Below are 21,517 nucleotides of genomic sequence, written 5' to 3'. Positions count from 1 at the left end.
CTTCTTCGGTAGATTGGGTGGTAGGAGCATGGATTTGTATGACGTTAAACCTACAAGATATTGTGTTTATTTTAATAATAATTATATAGTCGCTTACAGGTTTATATTCTGCAATCCCACTTATCTAGTTGCAGCGGGACTATGAACGCTATCCTCTTGCTACTTCCATTACTCCCCGAGTTTTTATATCGCGTTCCCAGAATTGGACATGAAGTAGTCTTGCCGGTGGATCTCATTGTCAGTCAGATGTATGCTTTTTCTCTGCATTTTCCCCTCCACTATCTGGAGCTTTCCTTCCTTAGGAGCATCCTTTATAATACCACGCACATTTCATGTTCCAATACGCCGAGAATGTCTATCTGACGCGTTATTGGCAGTCGCATAGTTTCCGTGTGCGGTCTGATGACCCACGCGTACATGATCGGCAGCACATTTCAAACCGCCCTGCCTAATTAGGGTCAACACCCCTGATCAGGCGTCAACCGGAGACTATCCACTTATTCCATTTGTATCAATTCCCATAAAAACTTGTCTTGGCAGAATACTCCCGGTAGTTTGCCATTGCCTTCCGAAAGATGGAAGGGCATTTTTCCCTTTCGTTTATTTTTATAAACTTTCGTTCGAAATGGATTTGAATTCGGTTTTTAGCTCAGATAACATGTACGCACTACCTAAGCTACGGCCACTATCTATCAATACAACTACAATTACAATAAATAATGTCGTTAGAGAATTATAAACTTTATTTAAAAAGAAAAATAAAAAAGGGCATTTCTCTCTATTTTGCTTCACACGTTGGATAAGTCGGGTATCCCCGTGGGCAAGATGAGATACACTTTAAAAGTATACTATAATTTAATATTAGTGTCGCAAGTAAAAAAATGAGATAAAATCATTAAAAAATCGCAAAAAAAATATAAATTATGGTCTAACTCATGGTCAATAACATAGCTGCCTATTTTGCTGGCTTCGTGGGTAACTTTCAACGACTGAGAAGCCATATCTAACGCGTATGCTCGATTATAATTTTTGCACTTGAATCGCACAATACTGGAAATATCCCGTCTTACCCCATCTTGCTTCACCTTTCTCTATTTATCAATGTTATAAAAATTTTTTTCAAATAATAAATTATCATTGCTTAAATTAAGCGTTTTCATTGCTTAAATTTTGATCATTACTTATTATTTTGAAGATAACGATGCCAAAAGCTATTCTGTTAAAAGATATACAGGATGATTCAGAACACAAATATTCTTGTAAATACGTATTCTCTATTTAATTCTAAGACAATTTCTTTTTTACAAAAATTTTATTCAAGACTTACTTTTCAAATTATAAAGAAAAATAGCTCATGAATCACAGATGGAGTACGCAAGATAGATAAGGGCGGCGCAATTTACTGTTCGAAACGAGCAATTATACGCTGGGATCAACTGCATGTTACACGCGAATATTTTTCTGTACATATGTACCCCCCCCTCCCTCCTCTCATTCCTTCCTCTCATTTACACATTCACTTGCTACGTCTTACCTTGTAAGGATTTGATGTCTTTATAATAAAGATGTACTTTGAAGCAAACAGGATGAATTTCATGATCATGAATAGGATCGAGGTCACATGTTTCCACACGATAGGATTGAGATCACACGATAACTCTACATCAAAATAACCAAATAAGACAGTTTTTGTTTTTTAAATTGTATTGCATATCAGCAATTTCAGGCCCTTGATTGATTTACGAACAGTTTATTAATATTATTCATTATCGGTATTAATCATTGCCAGTTAATTATTCGGCGATTTTAAAAAATTACTTAAAAAAAAAATTAATGCGTTACATACACGGCATACGTTACCCGACGAAGACTAGTTGATGACAACGGATAGGTTATGTTTTTACAATGAAGTGCTGCTACCATGCGCTGTTCCAACACATTAATGACTGGCAATGGATTCGTAGAATAAAGTGAACCACACACCAAATGCCTTTTAAATATAGATGTATGATTGGTTAAAATCAGTTTACTTTCAATTTTTAATAATTTGCAAATTCGAAATTGTTTCTCGAAATAAAATATTTGGATGCCCTGAAAAGGACAGATTAATTATTTTTGTCCTGAAAGACAGATTAATTATTTTAGTCCTGAAAAAGGCAAATTAATTATTTTAGCCTTCAAAAGAAAAGATTAATTATTTTAGCTCTAAAAAGGACAGATTATTTTAGTCCTGAAAAGGACTAAATAAACTAATCGCAGAGTATACCTGTACGTAATCGCTCGTTTCAAATAATAAATTGCGTCGCCCCTGTGTATCTCGCGTACCGTAAATTGCGAACTATTTCTCTTTATAATTCAAAAAGCCTCAGATAAAATTTTTGTGGAGGAAAAATCATCTTAGAATTAAGTGAAAAATACATCTTTACAAGGGCTTTAATTGTTCCAAATCATTCTGTATAAGAATAAAAAATCAGGTCAGCTTCTCCGCTTTTTTTAAGCTGGAAAATCTCCTTAAAAACATACAAGATGGGAGTGTTCCAGTTGCGCACAGACTCAATTGGACACCACTAATCATAGCGGCCAATGCCTAGAGTATTTCCGTTGGTTGGGTTTAGATTAGATTACGTGATTGATGGTGTCCGATCGGGTCTATACGCAACTGGGTCTCACCCTACAAAACTATACAATCTCAACAAAAAATGACGTATATAACAATTTAATACTTTTAACATGAATTTGGATTCCATAAGATCTATTGACAGTATAAAATTAAATTAATAAAATGTTTTTAATAGAGTTTTATGTACTCTTTATACATATTCCTCTTATCCCGAGTTTTGCCATTAAAAAATATTAGAAGTAACTGTACACTAAATCCAACTTAAGAAAATAAAAATTGTAAATCAAAATTAAATAAAAAAGATATTCAAAAATAATGATTATTTACTGACCCATTTAATATTGCCAATATTACATTTATGTAAGATTAGTTTGCTACAAAGATTAAGCAGTAAAAACTAAGCAGTGTAATGTTTCATGAGATTCAAACAGAAGTGTCATCTGAAGAAAAAAGCGTTGTTGCTGTATCTAATGCATTTCAAATATCTAATTTTTTAAAGTTATACCTTATGGAAACTGTAAACAATTTTTATATAAAATATATTTTTAAAAGATTTTTCTTTTTTTGTGTACTATAACTAATTATTACTTATTTTGGGTATTAAAAGCACTAACCAAAAGCACTCAAAATAAGTAATAATTACTAGCCAATCTAATATTGACAGTATTACATTTGTCTAAACGTAGTCAGTACATCTTATCTTTTTCCTTAATTGTTTCTAAGATCTTTCACAAGCAATTTAAAAAAGTTTTAAAAACAGTAATAATTTTATTAATCATTTTTTAACAATTAAATTTAATGTCACATTTTCTTTTAAATCTCCTAAAGAAATTATAATAACTTTTAATTATAACTTTTAAAGAAGTTTGTAAGTTGTTTTAAAACATACATATATATTTGTATATACCTAAAATCCATCTTCTAAATAAAGTTTATTCACTTATTATTTTCATCTATAACCAATATTTCCTTAAATATTAAAAGTACCTTTGGGAGGTCCAAAAAGGACAACATCCATTGCTTTTAAAGCAATTTTTTGTTTGTGGATAGGATCCTTAATACCCAAAACGTTGCTAAGATAATGCATATTGTTCACAGCTAATCTGAAATTAATGTTTTTATTTAAAAATTGTGTGTGTGCGTGTGTGTGCGTATATGTACACATAGTATGTATCATTCCTTATTACTTCTGAATAAACTTACCGAGGAAGCGTAGCACCAGTTACACGATGCTGTATAAAAGTAGGAACATATTGAGGAAGCTCAACGTTGGAAGTTAACCATTCTGATGTTTGTTCTATAGTCCAATTATGAACCTACGTACAGAAACATCGTAATGTATACAATCATATTTTATATATGATACTAAATATCAATAACAAAAATTAAAGAAAAAGATCATATTCCTTGTCGCTCTCTTTTAGGGATGTTCGATTCTGATTTGATTCTTTACAAGATCAATTTTTTTGTTTAAAAATCAATTTTTTAAATCGGATTTCTGGTATTTGATTTTTTTGCAAATCGATTATTTACCCTAAGAATCAAAAAACCGATTCTTATTTTTAAAAATTATTTCTTTTTTCTTTATCTATTGCCCTTAAAGTGTCGTCTACAATAGAGACTAAAATTGAGGTTACGTATGATATTCTGAACGCGGCCATGCTGTTATTTCTGAATTTAGTGTCCATTAAAGATTAGTAATTATAAAAACATTATGTAATTTTATATTATAAATAAAACATATAAAAGTACATAAAAGGAACGTACGTAAACAAAAAATGATGTGAAAGCAACCTATATTTTTTAATAAATATTTTTTTATTTTTTCACAAACTTAATGCTTAATTACATAATTACCTGTTTTATTTATTGGTTAAAGTTTTTAAAATTAAAATCTTAGAACTAATAATAGTTAATTTAAAATTGATAAAACGTTAATAATTAATTAAATATTAATGTACGTTTTAATTATATATATAAATTTTTACGATTTTTTAGATCGATTCTAGCAAGATCGATTTTTTTATTCCAATTTTTTTGCAGAATCGATTTTTATGATTCGATGCAGAATCGATTTAAGAACCGATTTTTATAAGAGAATCGAACATCCCTACTCTCTTTATAACAGTATAAAACAGCATAAAAATTACAGGATTGGGAAAATTATTTTAGCTATATTCCAATATACATTGCTAGTACTAAAAATCTGTAGATATGTCTACTATAAATTTTCAGTACTGTAATGTATTTCGTAACTTAGCTTTTGTAGGAGTAATTAGTCTGATTTATAATTTCTTTCTCAGAAAATAACTATTTATTGTTACAAGTTATCGACTTTAAAAAGTAACACATTATAGTTATAATTACTAAAAAAACGAGTCGTTATTTTTCCATTACTTTTCTGTTAATTTCTTGTACTGTTCATGTATTGCCATTTTAAATACAAGAATCTTACATTTCTGACAAATTATTTTATTATATTAAACATTTGATTATATGTGTAATATTATATTATATTAAATATTTAATTATAAGTGTAATATTTGTGTATAATGAATTTGTGCAGTTATTTTAAGACTAAAATGTAAAACCAAATATTCAATATATTAATAATATTTTGCATAGCTCGAGCGTTAACGTGAGGTGATTATTGAACTAAATAATTTACAATAAATTAATATTTATTTGAAACTAAAAATATTAATATTTTTCAACTAAAATGTTAGTTAAAGCTCCTGACTACTCCAGATTATGCCGCGACCATATTCAAGTCATGACGTCATAAGCAAAAAATCACACGTAAGTTTCCACGGTGGCATTTGTAAATAAGGAGAACTTGGATAGAACAGAATAATAACATCGCTTTAAAACACTTGTAAAAATGGACATTAACTATCCTTTTTCCACCTCAGTCAATAGTCATAAAAAACACGTAAAGGTGAAACCTATTCAAACAGGAACTCATGGATAGTTGTCAAAAGGAGTGAAAGATGCTTTTATGTATAAAAAATTCAAAGATTTTATTTGCAGTCGATTTTTACGAATTTGGTAAATATAAAACAAGTCACATTTTCAGAATAAAACACATAATAACAAAATGACTTATAAGATAAAATTTCATCGTTAACCTGTCACGTTTCACGCCTGTTCTAGTTCTAATTTTGTCAGCGTAGTACATCGCTACCGTCAATGCGGAGTTTCTCAGTTGAGACGTCGGGAGCCTTATTAGCTTTGATAAAATTATTGTAAAGCAATGATCTGGTTGTTTTAAAATGTAACAACTTAATGTTTATATAATAGTTATTCTCGAAGATGATTTATCACTTCATTCTGTGCCCAGACATATATCCAACGCAGCCTATACATACATATATTGACGAATAAGTTTAAAATATAAATATATATAGAGTATATAAAAACTATAAAAATAATTACTAAAATTAGTTACATTAAAAATAATTTCTCAGATTTTTTTGAAAGAATAAAGATACAGAAATAATTTTGAAAAAATGTGAATATTTTTCAAATTTTCTCAGTGAAATTTGAATATCTTTTAAATTTTTTCAGAGATCGACGCACAATATCTAAAATATTCAAATAAAAATATTTAAATCAATTTTAACTACTAAATAAATATTTGCTATTTAATATACTGTAATGTTAACATTGATTTGTAAAATGCTTTGTTCACTATTATTTCAAAATAAACAACCAATTTTGGGAGCTCAACTTCTAACAATTTTTTATTTTTAATTTTGGAAATTTTCAAAATATTACTTTATCATTTCATTAAAATACATATAGTTGACAAATATAATGCTGCATTTTTATTTTATTCCATAGCGGTTTTTTAATAATGAAAAGTAAAATTCCGTTGCGGCCTCTGTTAGCAGTGTTACATATTGTTAAGTTCAATCTCATTACATCAAAAAAAAAAAAACTTTTTTTAAGCAATTAAAAAAATAGGAAAAAATCTATTTCTTGAAATCTGTATAGGTATATACGTTTATAAATTCTAAAGTTTTTTAAGAAATTAAGAATATGTCATTATATGTATAATTTCTGAAAAAATCTTACAAAATCTGAAAAATATAAAAAGATATGAAAAATCTTTTCCTAAAGTTTTCACATATAATATACATATATAATATTAGATATATTATAATAACTTCTTATTCCACAATTTCTAATAAAGAAATGTCATAAAATCTAAAAAAGACAAAAATATGAAAAAGTCTATATTTTTCTAAAAATCTTCATATCTGTACACATACACACGCACACGCACACGCACACAACAGACACGCGCGCGCGTGGGTACACACGTGTATTTACTATATAGGGTGTTCGATAATGATTGTATTCACGTTTTACCCTGAGAGCATTCATACCGACAGAACTTGGAATATACTAAGCGCTCGTTAGATGATAGCTGCTTCGACCGGCACGAGCGCGTGCGGCCCAAGCCGAAATGATACGTATAGGACCCTGCTGAAAAATTTTTCTTAGATTACTTTTATATAATTTTTTAGAATATCTATATAATTTTATAGTTTTTTCATAAGAATTGGATTACTTTTCGTAAATACTTTGAATGTCTACATCTTTTCTCAAAATTTTTAAATGTGTTAACTATGAAGTATCCTAAGATTTTTATTATTTTTTGTTCTATAACTTTAGATAAAATGTTATAAAATTTAAAATAGTTAAAAGTATTTTATAAAAATTGTAGGATGAGAAATCTCAGAACATTTGAGAATTCACATGTATGAAAAGTTCAAAGAGAAGATGTAAACTTTCCAAGTAATTCCCCATACAGCACAGAAAATTGCAACAATATTGCAATATTACAGATTGCAATGCAATATTACGGAGACATTGCAGAAACATAAATTAACAATATGACAGCAACATCTCATGGCATATGCCAGTAATATTCCAGAAACATTGCAATATCATAATTTTTTAATAAAGCAATGGTTTAATAAAGCATAAAGAACCAAAACAGAATATTCGCGTATAATAATATATTAATTTAATTCATCCATAATTATTCATCCGCATTTAGCAAACTAAAATCGGGCGACGTTACTAAATTTTCCGTTGAATTTCTACATTCAGCACAATCGTCAATATGTCGACTATAAGTCGACTCATCCAAGTCAGGCTTTCAGAATTGACTGCAAATCGACTTTGCATAGACGTCTGCAGACATCCTTCAAATGTTAACTCTAAGACGTCTAGGAAAAGACATGCGATACCATGGTGCTGTGTGCATCATAGTATTGTTAAAAAACATAAATATTTATATTAATAGACAAAATAGGTACATATATAAAGAAACCTCGATCTACAGTTCAATGAACAAACAATATTTTTTAATTGTTTTTTTAATAAAAATTTTTTCATATTTAATTTAATTAATGTATTATATTGATATATATTTTCTAATTGCATTCTTATTTAAACAAATAAAAGAAAAGTTATTCTAGATGCTATTTTACATTTGCAAAATTAGTAAAAAAAAACTATAATTTTATATTTGTTTATATAAATACCGTGCTTTAATTATAGACATTTCATTTTTTCGATAACGCATATTGACCTGATCTACCAATTATACACACACAATTATATACACATATCAGCATAAAGTGTTCATAGGTCATCAGATCGCAACGATCACGGAGATCAAGTAACGTTCACCGGATCGTGACTTAGATGGGTGACCGCTTGGATATTTCCGAAAAAAAATTCCCGAGATTTTGCGAAAAATGTTTTTTACAATGTTACAAAAATATTGTTTTGTTCATTAAAATTATGTGGTGTGATAATATTTATGTAAATAATTTGAAAAAATTCATAACATTACAATGTTGCTGGGATGTTTCAATGCAATATTTCAAAAAGCGAACATCTTAATATTACTGCAATCTTCCAGCAATGTTGCAGCAATGTTTCGCAATTAATATGCAATATTACAATGTTTCAATGAAATCATTCTGCAATGTTCCTGCAATCTCTCTGTGCTGTATGAGGATCTAATATTTCCAAAAAATGTTCCAATTTCTATAAAGATTACGAGAAAAACTTTTATCAGGAATGTTTTCGGAAAAAAATATGAAAAATTCTCATAATTATAAAATCATCCTGAAAAGTGGCATTTTTCATTTCTTGTTGGAAAAAGATTTAAGAAAGTGTTAGAAAATCTGAAGAATTTCACATAACTTTATATGCGTATATTAGAAAATCTTAAAATTTTTTCATATTTTTTTATAAGATCATTCTGATCTTATTGTGATATTATAAAGTTTTATATTTTATGTTTTAGTGAAAAATGTCAGAAAATTTTTACATAAATTCACAAAATTACTTACAAATTGTTGGCATGAGAAATTATGAAAACTTGTATAAAAAATTATGATAAAAATTAAAATTATGTAGATATAAAATGTATTTAGTATAATAATTTACATTATTAGGTACTACTTTAATTTATTAACCTGATTAATAAATAAAAGTAGTAATCTGAGTAATAAATAGAAAATATAACGGAGTACGCACAGCTTTTCCTGGAAAAACTTTTATCACAATTTTCTATAAAAGTTCTCATAATTTCTCATGCAAACAATTTGTAAGTAATTGTGTAAATTTATGTGAAAACTTTCTCAAATTTTCTCACATTTTTCACTAAAACATAAAATATAAAGCTTCATAATATCACGATAAGATCAAAACAATCCTATGAGAAGATATAAAAACAATTTTAAGATTTTCTAATATTTTTTTCATACTTTTCCAAAAAAACATAACATAAGAAATCACATAATTTCTCAGAATATTCATAGGTAAAGTTATGTGCAATTCTGCAGATTTTCTAACGGTGTAACAAAGCACCTAAACAAGCGCTCCGTACGCGCAAATTATCGTCGACCAGTACAGCTGTACTTGGCCGAACTCGGTACACCGACGCGCTCGTGCGCCTACCAACACCGCGCCGCACACACACCGATTCCGCCGCGTATGCCCGGTCTCGAGTGGCGGGGACGCTGGCCGTCGACGAGAGCCGATGTCTTCCCGAGTGTCTCCGATCTCTTGAGATGCGGGTATATAAGTCGGCCGATCGCGAGAGTCGAGGCTTATATACCCGAGTCTCTTCTTCCGTCCAACAAGAAAAAGCCCAGGTCCTGTCCGGGAGTCAAGTGCCTTGGCTTCCGCAAAGTGCTCTTCGCCCGTGACCGTTTTGATCCCGCTTTCCGCCGAGTATCGTGGGCTCAAGCGCCTTTTGGGATTCGACAATCTTGCCTACTCGGCATCCAGCAAACTTCAGTTCCTGCTACCGGCAACGCTCCACAACCAGGGATGCAGATTCCGCGCCTCTACCAAGTTAGCGTGGACGTTGCCATCCGCCGAAATCTAGCGACAGTATTAACCGCCACGCATCGCGCCGTTCATGTGATTAGCTGATCCCGCGATGCGGTACCGCCGTGCCCGCGCGGCCGTCCGGCCTGCAAGCGCGAGGCATCGTAAACAGCATGAGGCTATTTATAGCCTCACAGCTGAGCGCCGGCTAACGCGCGCTTTGGTACGCGCGCACGACACTGCTAGAGACCGTGCCTGAGGCACCTGTTTCTTGTAAATAGTCGCCGGATTTAAATCCCCAGCCGTTTGTAAAGAGTTCCGCCAACCGTCTGTCCGTTTGATCCGTTCTCTGTTTTACATCGCATTTTATTCTCTCTATCGTTATATCACGTTTTTCTTTTTGTGTATATCGCGTTATCATTTTTGTATTCCTTTCAATCTTTTATTCACAATAAATTTATAGATATTCTTTTCCACCTAAAAAAAGACCGAGTACAAAATTAATTCTCTCCCTGCAATCCCTTGCACTCTCGTCGCCGTTGTCACCGCCCGTGCACAAAGCGGGATCGTTTCAACACTTCCTTAAATCTTTTTTCCAACAAAAAATAAAAAATACCATAACTTCGCAGAACAATTCCATAATTATGAGAATTTTTCATATTTTTCCCGAAAACATCCCTGATAAAAGTTTTTCTCGTAATCTTTATATGAATTGGAACATTTTTCGGAAATAATTAGAATTACTTGGAAAGTGTACATCTTCTCTTAGAACTTTTCATACAAGTAAATTCTGAAATGTTCTGAGATTTCTCATCCTACAATTTTTATAAAATACTTTTAATTATTTTAAATTTTATAACATTTTATCTGAAGTTATAGAACAAAAAATAATAAAAATCTTAGGATACTTCATAGTTAACACATTTAAAAATTTTGAAAAAAGATGTAGACATTCAAAGTATTTATAAAAAGTAATCCAATTCTTACAAAAAAATCTAAAAAAACTATAAAATTATACAGAAATTCTGAAAAATTATGTAAAAGTAATGAGAAAAATTTTTCAGCAGGCGCCTATACAGGGTGCGTCGAGTATTTAAGGACATATTGACTTTAAAATTAAAATTTGTATATTTCTTAAAAAACTTATTATATTTTAATAAAATTTTTACAGCAAACTAAGTAACTCGTAGACTATACAATTATTTGATAAAATCGCCTTCAGCGACAATAACAACTTCAATTTTCTGCCGGAAATGTTTGCATGCCCAAATTAAATGATCCTCGTCCATATGCGTCATTACTCTGGTAATAGTTGCTTTTATGGAATCAAGCGTGTTATGAGGATGTTTATTGGTCTCCCGTTCAACAACGCCCCAAACGTAGTAATTCAAAAGATTAAGATCCGGGAAGCTAGATGGCCACCATCCCGGATTTCAAGATGTTTTAACTTGTTTAAAAATTGTTGTGCTCGGATAAATAGCTGTTCTCGAGTTTGTACCGACATAAACTAACCTTTGCGCATCACGTAGAACTTGTACCAGATGTCTTCGTAGACGGATGTGCACTAAAAAACTTGAAAATTTCTCGATATGGCCCTTATGGACTTTAAAGGCTCTTCATCAATAAATGCCCTGGACTTGCTGCACAAACTGTGATGTTCTAATTGTCTGAACGTGCCTCATGTTTTCTGCGCTTGGTAACACTTTTCACATTGCCATCAGATGCTTCTAACTTTCGACGAACTTTGTGAACAAACGATCGGGCAACTTTCAAAAATTGGGAGATTTCAAGATCGCTGTGATTCACGTGTGTAGCGACAATAACAGCGTGTTTTTTCATTTTCTAAATCAGCTTATTGCCTTCCATTTATAATTTAAGAAGAAAAAAATAAAAAAACTTGTTGCTGCAAAGTGGCAGTCACATATATGAGTGTCCTCAAAGACCTGACGCACCTTGTACGTATCACTTGGCACTGCTCGGGCCGCGCGCGCGCGTGCCGGCCGAAGCAACTGTCATCTAACGAGCGCTTAGTATATTACAAGTTCTGTCGGTATGAATGCTCTCAAGGTAAAACGCTGTAACAGTCATTAATAATCAGCCCGTATGTATGTACATACAGGGTGATTATTAATGAATGTACCCAATTTTTACCATAGAAGCACGCATTTATAATTTGTAATATATGTTAGAAATACGTATCCGTCGGTAAATCATGCTCCTATGGTAAAAAGTGGGGACATTCATTAATTATCACCCTGTATACACACACACACACACACACACACGCACACGCACACACACACACACACACACACACACACACACACACACACACACACACACACACACACACTCACAGGGTGTCAGAAAACCATCGTTTTTGCTCTCGTGGCTTGATAGAACAAGTCAAACTGAAAAGAAAAGTCCTTTACCATTTTTCATTATTTACAATAATTAACAATTTAAAAATTAATAAAGTTTAGCGAATGAGTGCGTATTTTCACTGCCCACTGCACGCGGGATCCGCCCGTTGATTGCCAGGCTAGAAGTAGTCGCAAGTGGCGAGGCGGTAAGAAGAGAGAAGCAGCAATAGCTACCGGCCAGCGCACTGGCGCTTGGCTGCTACACACGCAAAGCCGCGCACACACATAGCGCGGAAATCAGAAAACAGGCAGAAGGTAGCGGGGCGCATTTTTCGTGCATCTTTCTTGTTTGACACTTGGTCAAGAAAAAAAACATGATACGACGTAATGTTATGGAAAAATGTATTCTCTGCTCTGCGTTATGCGAGCGGTATACAGAATACCACGGTATTTGATCGCGCACTGTTTTAATTTTTAATTGCATAATGAAATTTACTCGAATACGAAGATTCGTTTGAAGAATAATGTAAATAAAATTACGATTCTCAGTAATAAATTAAAATTATGTCATCACGACAATATACGAGGTGTGTTCAAAAAGTATCGCGAATTTTGTGTTTTTTCAAAAATTATTTATTTATTCATGAATATCTATTTTGTCCCCTTCAAAGTAATCCCCATGAGATATTATACACTTGTGCCAACGGTTTTTCCAATCTTCGAAGCACTTCAAAAAATCATTTTTTTTTATCTTGTTCAGCTCCTCCTTCGATGCCGTCTTTATCTCGTCAAGCGTAGCGTAACGTCGTCCTTTCATGGGCCTCTTCAGTTTAGGGAACAAGAAAAAGTCACAGGGGGCCAGATCTGGGGAATACGGTGGCTGCGGCATCATTAGTGTGTTGTTTTTGGCCAAAAAGTCGCGCACAAGCAACGATGTGTGAACAGGGGCGTTATCGTGGTGCAAAAGCCAATTTTTGTTCTTCCACAAATCCGGGCGTTTCTGGCGGATTGCTTCGCGCAAATTGCGCATAACTTGCAGGTAATATTCCTTATTGACCGTTCTACCCTGTGGCAAGAACTCATGATGCACCACGCCCCTGCAATCGAAGAAAACTGTCAGCAAAACTTTCACATTCGACCGAACTTGGCGCGCTTTTTTCGGTCTTGGTTCGTGCGGCAGCTTCCATTGAGATGATTGAGCTTTGGTTTCCACGTCATAACCATAAACCCACGATTCGTCACCAGTTATGACCCTCTGGAGCAAATTTGGGTCGTCGCGGACAGAGTCCAACATCTCATTAGCAATGTTCATGCGATGCTGTTTTTGGTCGCAATTGAGCAATTTTGGTACGAATTTCGCGGCGACCCGTCTCATGCCCAAATCATTGATAAAAATCGAATGGCACGAGCCCAATCGATATGTTTAGGTCCTCAGCAACTTCTCTAACAGTGATTCGACGATTGGCCAATACCATTTTCTCCACTTCATTAATTTTTTCGTCTGTTGTTGAAGTGCTCGGGCGTCCGGCACGCTCTTCGTCGTTCACATCTTCTCGGCCTTCTGAGAACATTTTGTACCACCGATAAACGTTGCTTCGGTAGCTTCTCCGTATGCCACAGTCAACATTCGGAATGCATCCGCGCACTTAATTTCGTTTTTCACACACAATTTGATACAGGTTCTTTGATCCATTTTTTTGAATAGGTAAAAATCGAAGACGATCCAAAACACGTGCAAGCAAAGCAGCTGTCAACAATTAAGTGAACATTCAAAATGGCCGAGCTTGTCGGCATAAGTGAGAGACATGAGTACCAACATAACGCCACAAAAAGATCGAAATTCGAATATACGTAACCCGCGAAAATTCAAAATTCGCGATACTTTTTGAACACACCTCGTAGCTTCAATTTATGGGACCAGTACTTTATGCCAAGACATAATTTTAATTAATTAATGAAACTCGAAAATCTTTTAAAACAATTACTTTTTAAAATAATCTGTGTTAGAAAATAATTTTAATTTAATAAATTTATAGAAGTGTTAACAATATCTGATAAGTCAGTTTACTTTGTAATTAGCGTAAAGCACAATATTCTGAAAGTGAACCCCAAGCCTTATAAAAAAGTATTACTGCCGAAAAAGTTACAGATAGAAAATCACACAGATTCTGCTATTTTCTGTGATTTCGTTAGATTGACAATAATACAGCAAAAATCGTTCACTCTCAAAGTATATTGTTTTACGCCAATTACAACTGGCTTGCCCGATAATGTTAACATTTCTATTAATTTATCAAATTAAAATTATTTTCTAATGCAGATTATTTTAAAAATTGTTTAAAAAGATTTATGAGTTTCATTAGTTAATTAAAATTATGTTTCGACATACAGTAATAATTCCATAAATTGAAGCTATATTGCCGTGATGACATAATTTTAATTTATTACTGAGAATCGTAACTCTAACCAAGAGGGTTTCCGGATGGATGTCACGTACGTGTTGGGCACTTTACCGACGTTTCGCAAACATTGCAGCTTGCATCCATTGTAAACTTAATGTTTGGGTATTGAGCGTTGAGAAAAGCGAGAAAGGATGGGAGTTTCTTTGCCGTTCCACATAACAAATGTGTCATCTACGTATCGGAACCATGTGGAAGGTTTCAGAGGTGCATTCTTCAGAATTTTGTTTTCGAGATGTTCTATGAAAATATTCGCAATAATGGGTGAAACAGGGGATCCCATTGCTGCTCCAGAGGTTTGTTCAAAGAACTCTTCTTGAAACTGGCAGTAGGTCGACGTTAGGCAATGTTCTATTAGTGGACAAAGGTTGGCCAAAAATTTGTCGGACTTTTTGATAATGTCCAACGTATCCTAAACCGAGACATTTGTGAATAATGAAACCACATCAAAACTCAACAGGATGTCATTGGGTTTCGTTGTGATCTTTGCAATTTTGTTCACAAAATCAATGGAATTCTTGATGTGAGATTCATTGAGACCAGTGAGTTTTTTGAGTGGTTTGGTAAGGTAGCGGGCCAACTGGTAGGAGGGTGCCTCGATATTGCTGACAATAAGGCGAAGAGAGACCAATTACGTATGAATCTTGGGGAAGCCATAGAATCTGGGAGCCGACGATTCCCGGGGGGTAAGGTATTTGAAAGTTTCAGAGGAGAGGCCTGCATTCTTGAGCAGAACGGATGTTTTTTTCTCTAAAATGTCGGGTTTCGTTTCAGTTTCCTATAAACGCTGCAATCCGAGAACATAGCATTGACCTTATTACAGTCTTCTTTGTCCATTATCACTGTGGCATTTCCTTTATCCACCGGTAAAATTAAAATGTTGTTATTCTGTCTCTGTTCCGGAGTGCCAAGCGTTCTTCTCTGCTGGTGTTTTGGCTGGGTGGTTTAACCTTACGGGGAATGTTAACTGCTCGTTGTCTAATGTCGTTGCTTGCTTTTGGTGGAAGGCGAAAGATAGCCGTCTCAATTTGGCTAACAATTTCTTCCGTAAAAATGCTCGTAGGGGTGACGGCAAAATTGTGTCCTTTAGAAAGTACCAACACTTCGGATGGGAACAGGACCTGACTGCTGAAGTTCTTGACTGTGTGTTGGAAGTGGGGATCCAGCCTGTGCAGAGATCTTCTTGTATTTCTCCTCCTGTTTTCGTTTTCTCACCTCGGCAGAACGGACGGCTTGTTCGTGTGTAATACGATCCAGTGTTTGCCACAGCTCCAGCTTTAGTGAGTCAGTAAAAAAAGGTGTAATCCAAGAAGCTTTTTGAAGGTACCGGCTATGCTTCTTTTGGTTGCCGAAATCCTTTCCTTGACTAACCGTAGAAATGCTTATCATAAGATGACTTTTGCCTGGATAAGCAAAGGTTTTTTTAAATAAAAGCATTTACCACTCGATGGTCACGGCATCATTTTAAAAATGCTAAGAAGCACAGTTGGACGTGCAAGGACTTCCTGAATTTGGTAAATAAGTTTACCAACCCTAGAATAGCCTCTCCGTAAAAGCGTTTTATTCCAGTCTTGAGGCTTTCCCCGTTGCGCCCAGTGAGGGTAGGGGTGTGGGAGTAAATTTGGTCAACCAATCAGAGCGTTTTGACTAACCAGGCGGTCAATTAAAACGCTCTGATTGGCTGACCAAATTAACCCCCCCCCTGCACTCACTGGACGCAACAAGGATATATAAGGACCACCACAACCGAAGAGAGCTCAGTATCAGAGCTCTCAGCCCTGATGATGCAAGCTGCAATGTTTGCGAAACGTCGGCAAAGTGCCCAACACGCACATGGCATCCATCCGAAAACCCTCTCGGTTAACGATATCAACGGCCACGAAAACCTCAAGACTGAAATCGTAACTCTATTTACATTATTTTTTAAACAAATCTCCAATCCGAGTAAATTTCTATATGCAATTAAAAATTAAAACAGTGGGCGACCAAATACCGTGGTATTCCGTATACCGCTCGCATGACGCAGAGCAGAGAACACCAGATTTCTCCATAACATTACGTCGTATCATGCTTTCAGTCTCTACCAAGTGTCAAAAGAGGAAGATGTACGATAAAGCGTGCCCCATCACCTTCTGCCTGCTTTCCGATCTTCTCCGCACTACCACGTGCCTACGCGGCTTCGCTGTATGTGGCAGCCAAGCGCCAGCGCGCTGGCCGGTAGCCATTGCTGCTTCTCTCTCCTTACCGCGCCGCCACTAGCGACTGCTCATAGTCTGGCAATCGACGGGCGGACCCCGCGTGCGGTTGGCAGGGAAAATACGCGCTCATTTGCCAAACTTTACTCATTTTTAAATCATTAATTATTGCAAATAATAAAAAAATGGTAAGACCTTTCTTATCAGTTTGACTCGCTCTATCAACCCACGAGAGCAAAAACGATTGTTTTCTGACACCCTGTATATATACAGAGTATCCCAATAAAAGTGGCCACCCCCCTTTATCTCGTAAACTAACAGAGATAGACCTAATAAACTTTAAATAAACTTCAAATAAACTTTCTTGTAGTGTTTTGGAAAGGTCTCAAAATAAGCTACAAGAATATGTAATAAAAAGCAGTTCTATTAAAAAAATTAAAGGTGACCTTCACGTGACCTTCAAGCAACTGATCAAGGTCAAATTAATGACACCATTTTATGTCCCCCTCGAAATCATACAACTTTTGTCTGAAATATTTTTGTCTACTGGGTTTAGTTTCTGAGATATTTAACTGGATCATTTAAAATGGGACACATACATGTGTGTGTGTGTGTGTGTGCGTGTGTGTGTGCGTGTGCGTGTGCGCGTGCGCGTGCGTGTGCGTGCGTGCGTGCGTGCGTGCGTGCGCGCGTGCGTGCGTGCGCGCGCGCGTGTATGTGTGCGTGTGCGTGCGTGCGTGCTGTGTGTGTGTGTGTGTGTGTGTACAGAGTAATGCAAAATAACATATTGGTCCCAAAACTGACATATTCGTAATCAAATTCTAAGACAATTTTTCCTGTAGCAAAAATTTGTCAGGAGCTTAATTTTCAAATTATGAGAATTAGCGTATGACAGGTCGGATACAAGTGGTAGACAAGGGCAGCGCGACTCACTGTTACACGCGGATGTTTCCGTGAGGCACCTGCTGCGCTCAATTGACTGACAACAAGACCTATGGCCGTATCGTTCCCGGTTCGTTGGCAAGGGAATGGGTGCCAATAACCATAAGAAGAAGACGACTGATAACAATACACAGAAAACACATTCCCATTTAAACTGTCCCCCCCCCTCTCTCTCTCTCGCTCGCTCCCTCCCCCTCTCTCTCTCTCTCCCCGTTACTAGCGTGCTCAGCAGGAATAAGCAGGTTAAGGCAACCTCCCTGCGGGTAAACGGAGTGCTCTGGCGTCTGAAATATTACAAGCACTGCCTGTCGCGTCCTCTGCGAGTGCGTCTGGTGTCCTCCCTGATTTTCCCATTCTTTGATTATTGTTCTGCTGTCCTAACTGATCTAACCGGTCAGCAAAGTCTTAACTTAGACTTTGTCTCTTAACTAAGTCTTAAGCTTAGGCGACTGATGAATGCTTGTGTGCGCTTCATTTTCGACCTCCGCTGGGACGATCATGTCTCCCATCACTATCCTCAACTCGGCTGGCTGACCGCGGAGAGCAGGAGGTCTTATCTCCTCGGCTGCCTGATCTACTCTGTTAGCAGTACCGGAACACCCCCCTACCTTGCATCCTCTCTTGTACCTCGCTCCCAATCACACGCCTCTTCTAGGGCTTCTCCTCTCGATCTCACCGTTCCCACTAGTCGCACAGCAATTTTCCAGCGTTCTTTTTCTGTAGCTGCACCTGTAGCTTTGGAACTCACTTCTCGCACCCATTCGCAATGCTGTTTCTATTGGCGCCTTTAAGCGTGATCTTCATAGTTTCCTGTTTCATAGTGACGCTCCTCATTCCCAAGCCTGTGTTCTGGTCTATGTCTAATTGAATTGTCACCTTTTACCTTTCTAGCTCTTGTTCTCGTTCTCTTTGCTTAGCATATAAATACCCTTTCTGTTAATACTATATAAAGATATATCATATTTCTTGTTCTGTTTTATTTTACTATTATGTCTATACATTATATTCACAGTACGTTTGCGCTAGTCAAATTATTAAGCACGTTTTCGTTTTCATCTCTATTCTAATTATTGTTTTCATTTATTTTCTACTATTATTTTTATTTGTTGTTACTAGTTTTAAGTTGAACCTACGCTCTCAGACCTGTATCATTTGTATATTCTTTCTGTCCTTAGAAGGTTTACCCTAGGGCAGTAATAAACGCCCAATCAATCTCTCTCTCTCTCTCTCTCTCTCTCTCTCTCTCTCTCTCTCTCACTTTAAGTATGCTATATTTAACTTGTCAAATAACAAGAAGACCCCGAATTCTTCAAGTTTACATTATTATAATAAATGTACGCACAGAAATAATAAAATTTAATGCAAATGGAATTACTTAAATATCATTTGCAAGTTAAAAGTATCACATTTAAAACACAAAAAAAGGGAAAAGAGAGAAAGTGAGAGAGAAGGAGGAGGAAGGGGAGGGAGGGCGTTCAAACAAGTTTGAGCACGTTTACTCACGCACCATTCCACACAGCGATAAGCTTATTGTTTCTACAATGCGACAGTTCAATTAAAATTTGTCCTCTATCCGAGTCTATCCCTTGAAGTTGTTTCACATTTCACCAATTCTGAGTTTTTTGATCTGAGCCTTCTGTTAGATGTTATATAATATTAAAGTTAACGTATCACCGCTCGTCTATACAAGAAAAGTAGGGACAGACAATAAACAAGCGCGCGGACGGCGCAGAGCTAACAAATTACGCGGTGGGAGAACAACGATGAGCAGCGAAATGGATGTACACACGCACACACGCACACGGGTTAACGCCCGCGTCGGACGGTGAGTTGCGCCGCCTTTGTCTACCATATGTACAAGGTCCGTGATTCGCTAACGTTATCCTCTTATTATTCAAAAAGTAAGTGTCGGACAAATTTTTCGTACAGGAAAAATTGTCTCAGAATTTATTCAAGAACACGTTTTTACAGGGACACATGGGTCGTTCTGAATCACCCTGTATATAGAATGTTCATTAATGGTTGTATCCACTTTTTACCATAGAAGCATGATTTACCGATGGATATGTATTTCTAACATATTATTATATTAGAAATAACAAATGCGTACTCCTATGATAAAACGTGGGGACAACCATTAATAAACACCCTGTATATACACAGGGTCGGAAAAGTACCAAAGCAGCAAAATATCTCAAAAACTAAGCATTTTAGAAAAAAGTGTTTCAGATAAAAGTTATAAGGTTTCAAAAGATCAATTTACTTTAATATTATCAGTTTGACCTTAAATAGCGTCGCCAAGGTCAGATTAAAATCACATTAACTTTTTTAAATGCAACACCCTATTTTTGATTCCAGAATTTAAGTTGATGTCAAGACCTTTCCAAAACTTTACAAAAAAGTTTATTTTCGTTAAGTACTTTCCAAATTGTAAGGCTTGAAGCTACAGTGTACTGTAACTTTCAAGCGTCATAACTCGAAAAGTACTTAACCCTTAAACATACCGATCCTGTAAAATACGAAAACACATTTTCGGGTCTGGAAGATTTTTTCAACTTTGAGAAGCTATAACTTTGATTACAATCAATATTTTTCTACAATTTTTTTTTTTTTTTTTTTAATGAATGTTTAGAATCTCAGGAGTGTGACTGCACAATTGGCATTGCCAAAAAATAATTTATTGTAAAGTTATATAGGAAAAACTATTAACCAAAAATCAAAAATTGGTCAAAAATCCACTTTTCCTTTAAAAAATCATATCTTCGCAACAAAAAACTTTTAAAGACTTGCAAATACGGCGTTTTAAAGCTAAAAAGTAACATTTTCAAAATAAAATTTGGCAAAGTCATTCCTTTTAAAATGTATAATTATGTAACATGGAGAATATGAAGTATTTTTGGGCATCTAAAAATCTACGTTTCTTAAAAAAATCATATCTTTGCAACAAAAAACTTTTAAAGGCTTTACAATACGGCGTTTTAAAGCGAAAAATTCATACTTTCAAAAAAGAAAATTATATCATTGTCATTTCTATTAAAAAATGTACTTATGTAACAAGGCGAATATAAAGTATTTTTGATTAAATTGTGTCTAAAATTGAAAATTGATGTGTTTCATGATATATTTCGGAAAAACTTTTTTTTACAACATTTTATAGTATTCCAACTTTAGACAGAATATATGCAAGTAACATTCGCAAACCGACCTGTTCGAACATATTTTATCCAATTTTTTTATGTAAAATACTCACAAAAAAAGTTTCACTTACACATTATATGGGTTGCATTGACCCTAATAAAACTTTGCTGTCGTGCCGTTCAAATTTTAGTTGACCAAAAAAGTTGATAAACCGTATCAATCGAAAGAGATTTCAAACTTTTTTTACGTCTTGGTGCGAACCTCCTATCTCATTCTGTCTTCACACAAGAAGCGTTCAAAACTTCATATGGGGTCTCTCAAACCCACTTACGTGTTTAAGGGTTAACGATAAATAACTTCTGATTGAAATTTATAGTACAATGATATCACACAATCTAACCCCAGCGCGCGCGCGCGCGCGCGCGCGCGCGTGTGTGT

At 34.9% G+C, this 21,517-nt stretch overlaps 1 protein-coding gene across 2 annotated transcripts in view; it reads right to left on the bottom strand.

The window, feature by feature from the left end:
- Positions 1-21,517, bottom strand: part of LOC105193777 (stromal interaction molecule homolog) — a 58,905-nt gene that overhangs the window by 22,014 nt on the left and 15,374 nt on the right. For both annotated transcript variants that reach the window (XM_026140131.2, XM_039448985.1), the window contains exons 4-5: positions 3,824-3,936; positions 3,608-3,723 (exon numbers count right to left, since the gene is read on the bottom strand). In XM_026140131.2, coding sequence (XP_025995916.1) covers positions 3,608-3,723; positions 3,824-3,936 — 229 coding nt within the window. The remainder of the gene's footprint in view (positions 1-3,607; positions 3,724-3,823; positions 3,937-21,517) is intronic.

This window comes from Solenopsis invicta, chromosome 5 (genome assembly GCF_016802725.1).
Source record: "Solenopsis invicta isolate M01_SB chromosome 5, UNIL_Sinv_3.0, whole genome shotgun sequence".
NCBI classification, from domain to species: Eukaryota; Metazoa; Arthropoda; class Insecta; order Hymenoptera; family Formicidae; genus Solenopsis; species Solenopsis invicta.
The sequence above is the reverse complement of the archived record's forward strand: the minus strand, read 5'-3'. Positions and strand labels throughout refer to the sequence as shown.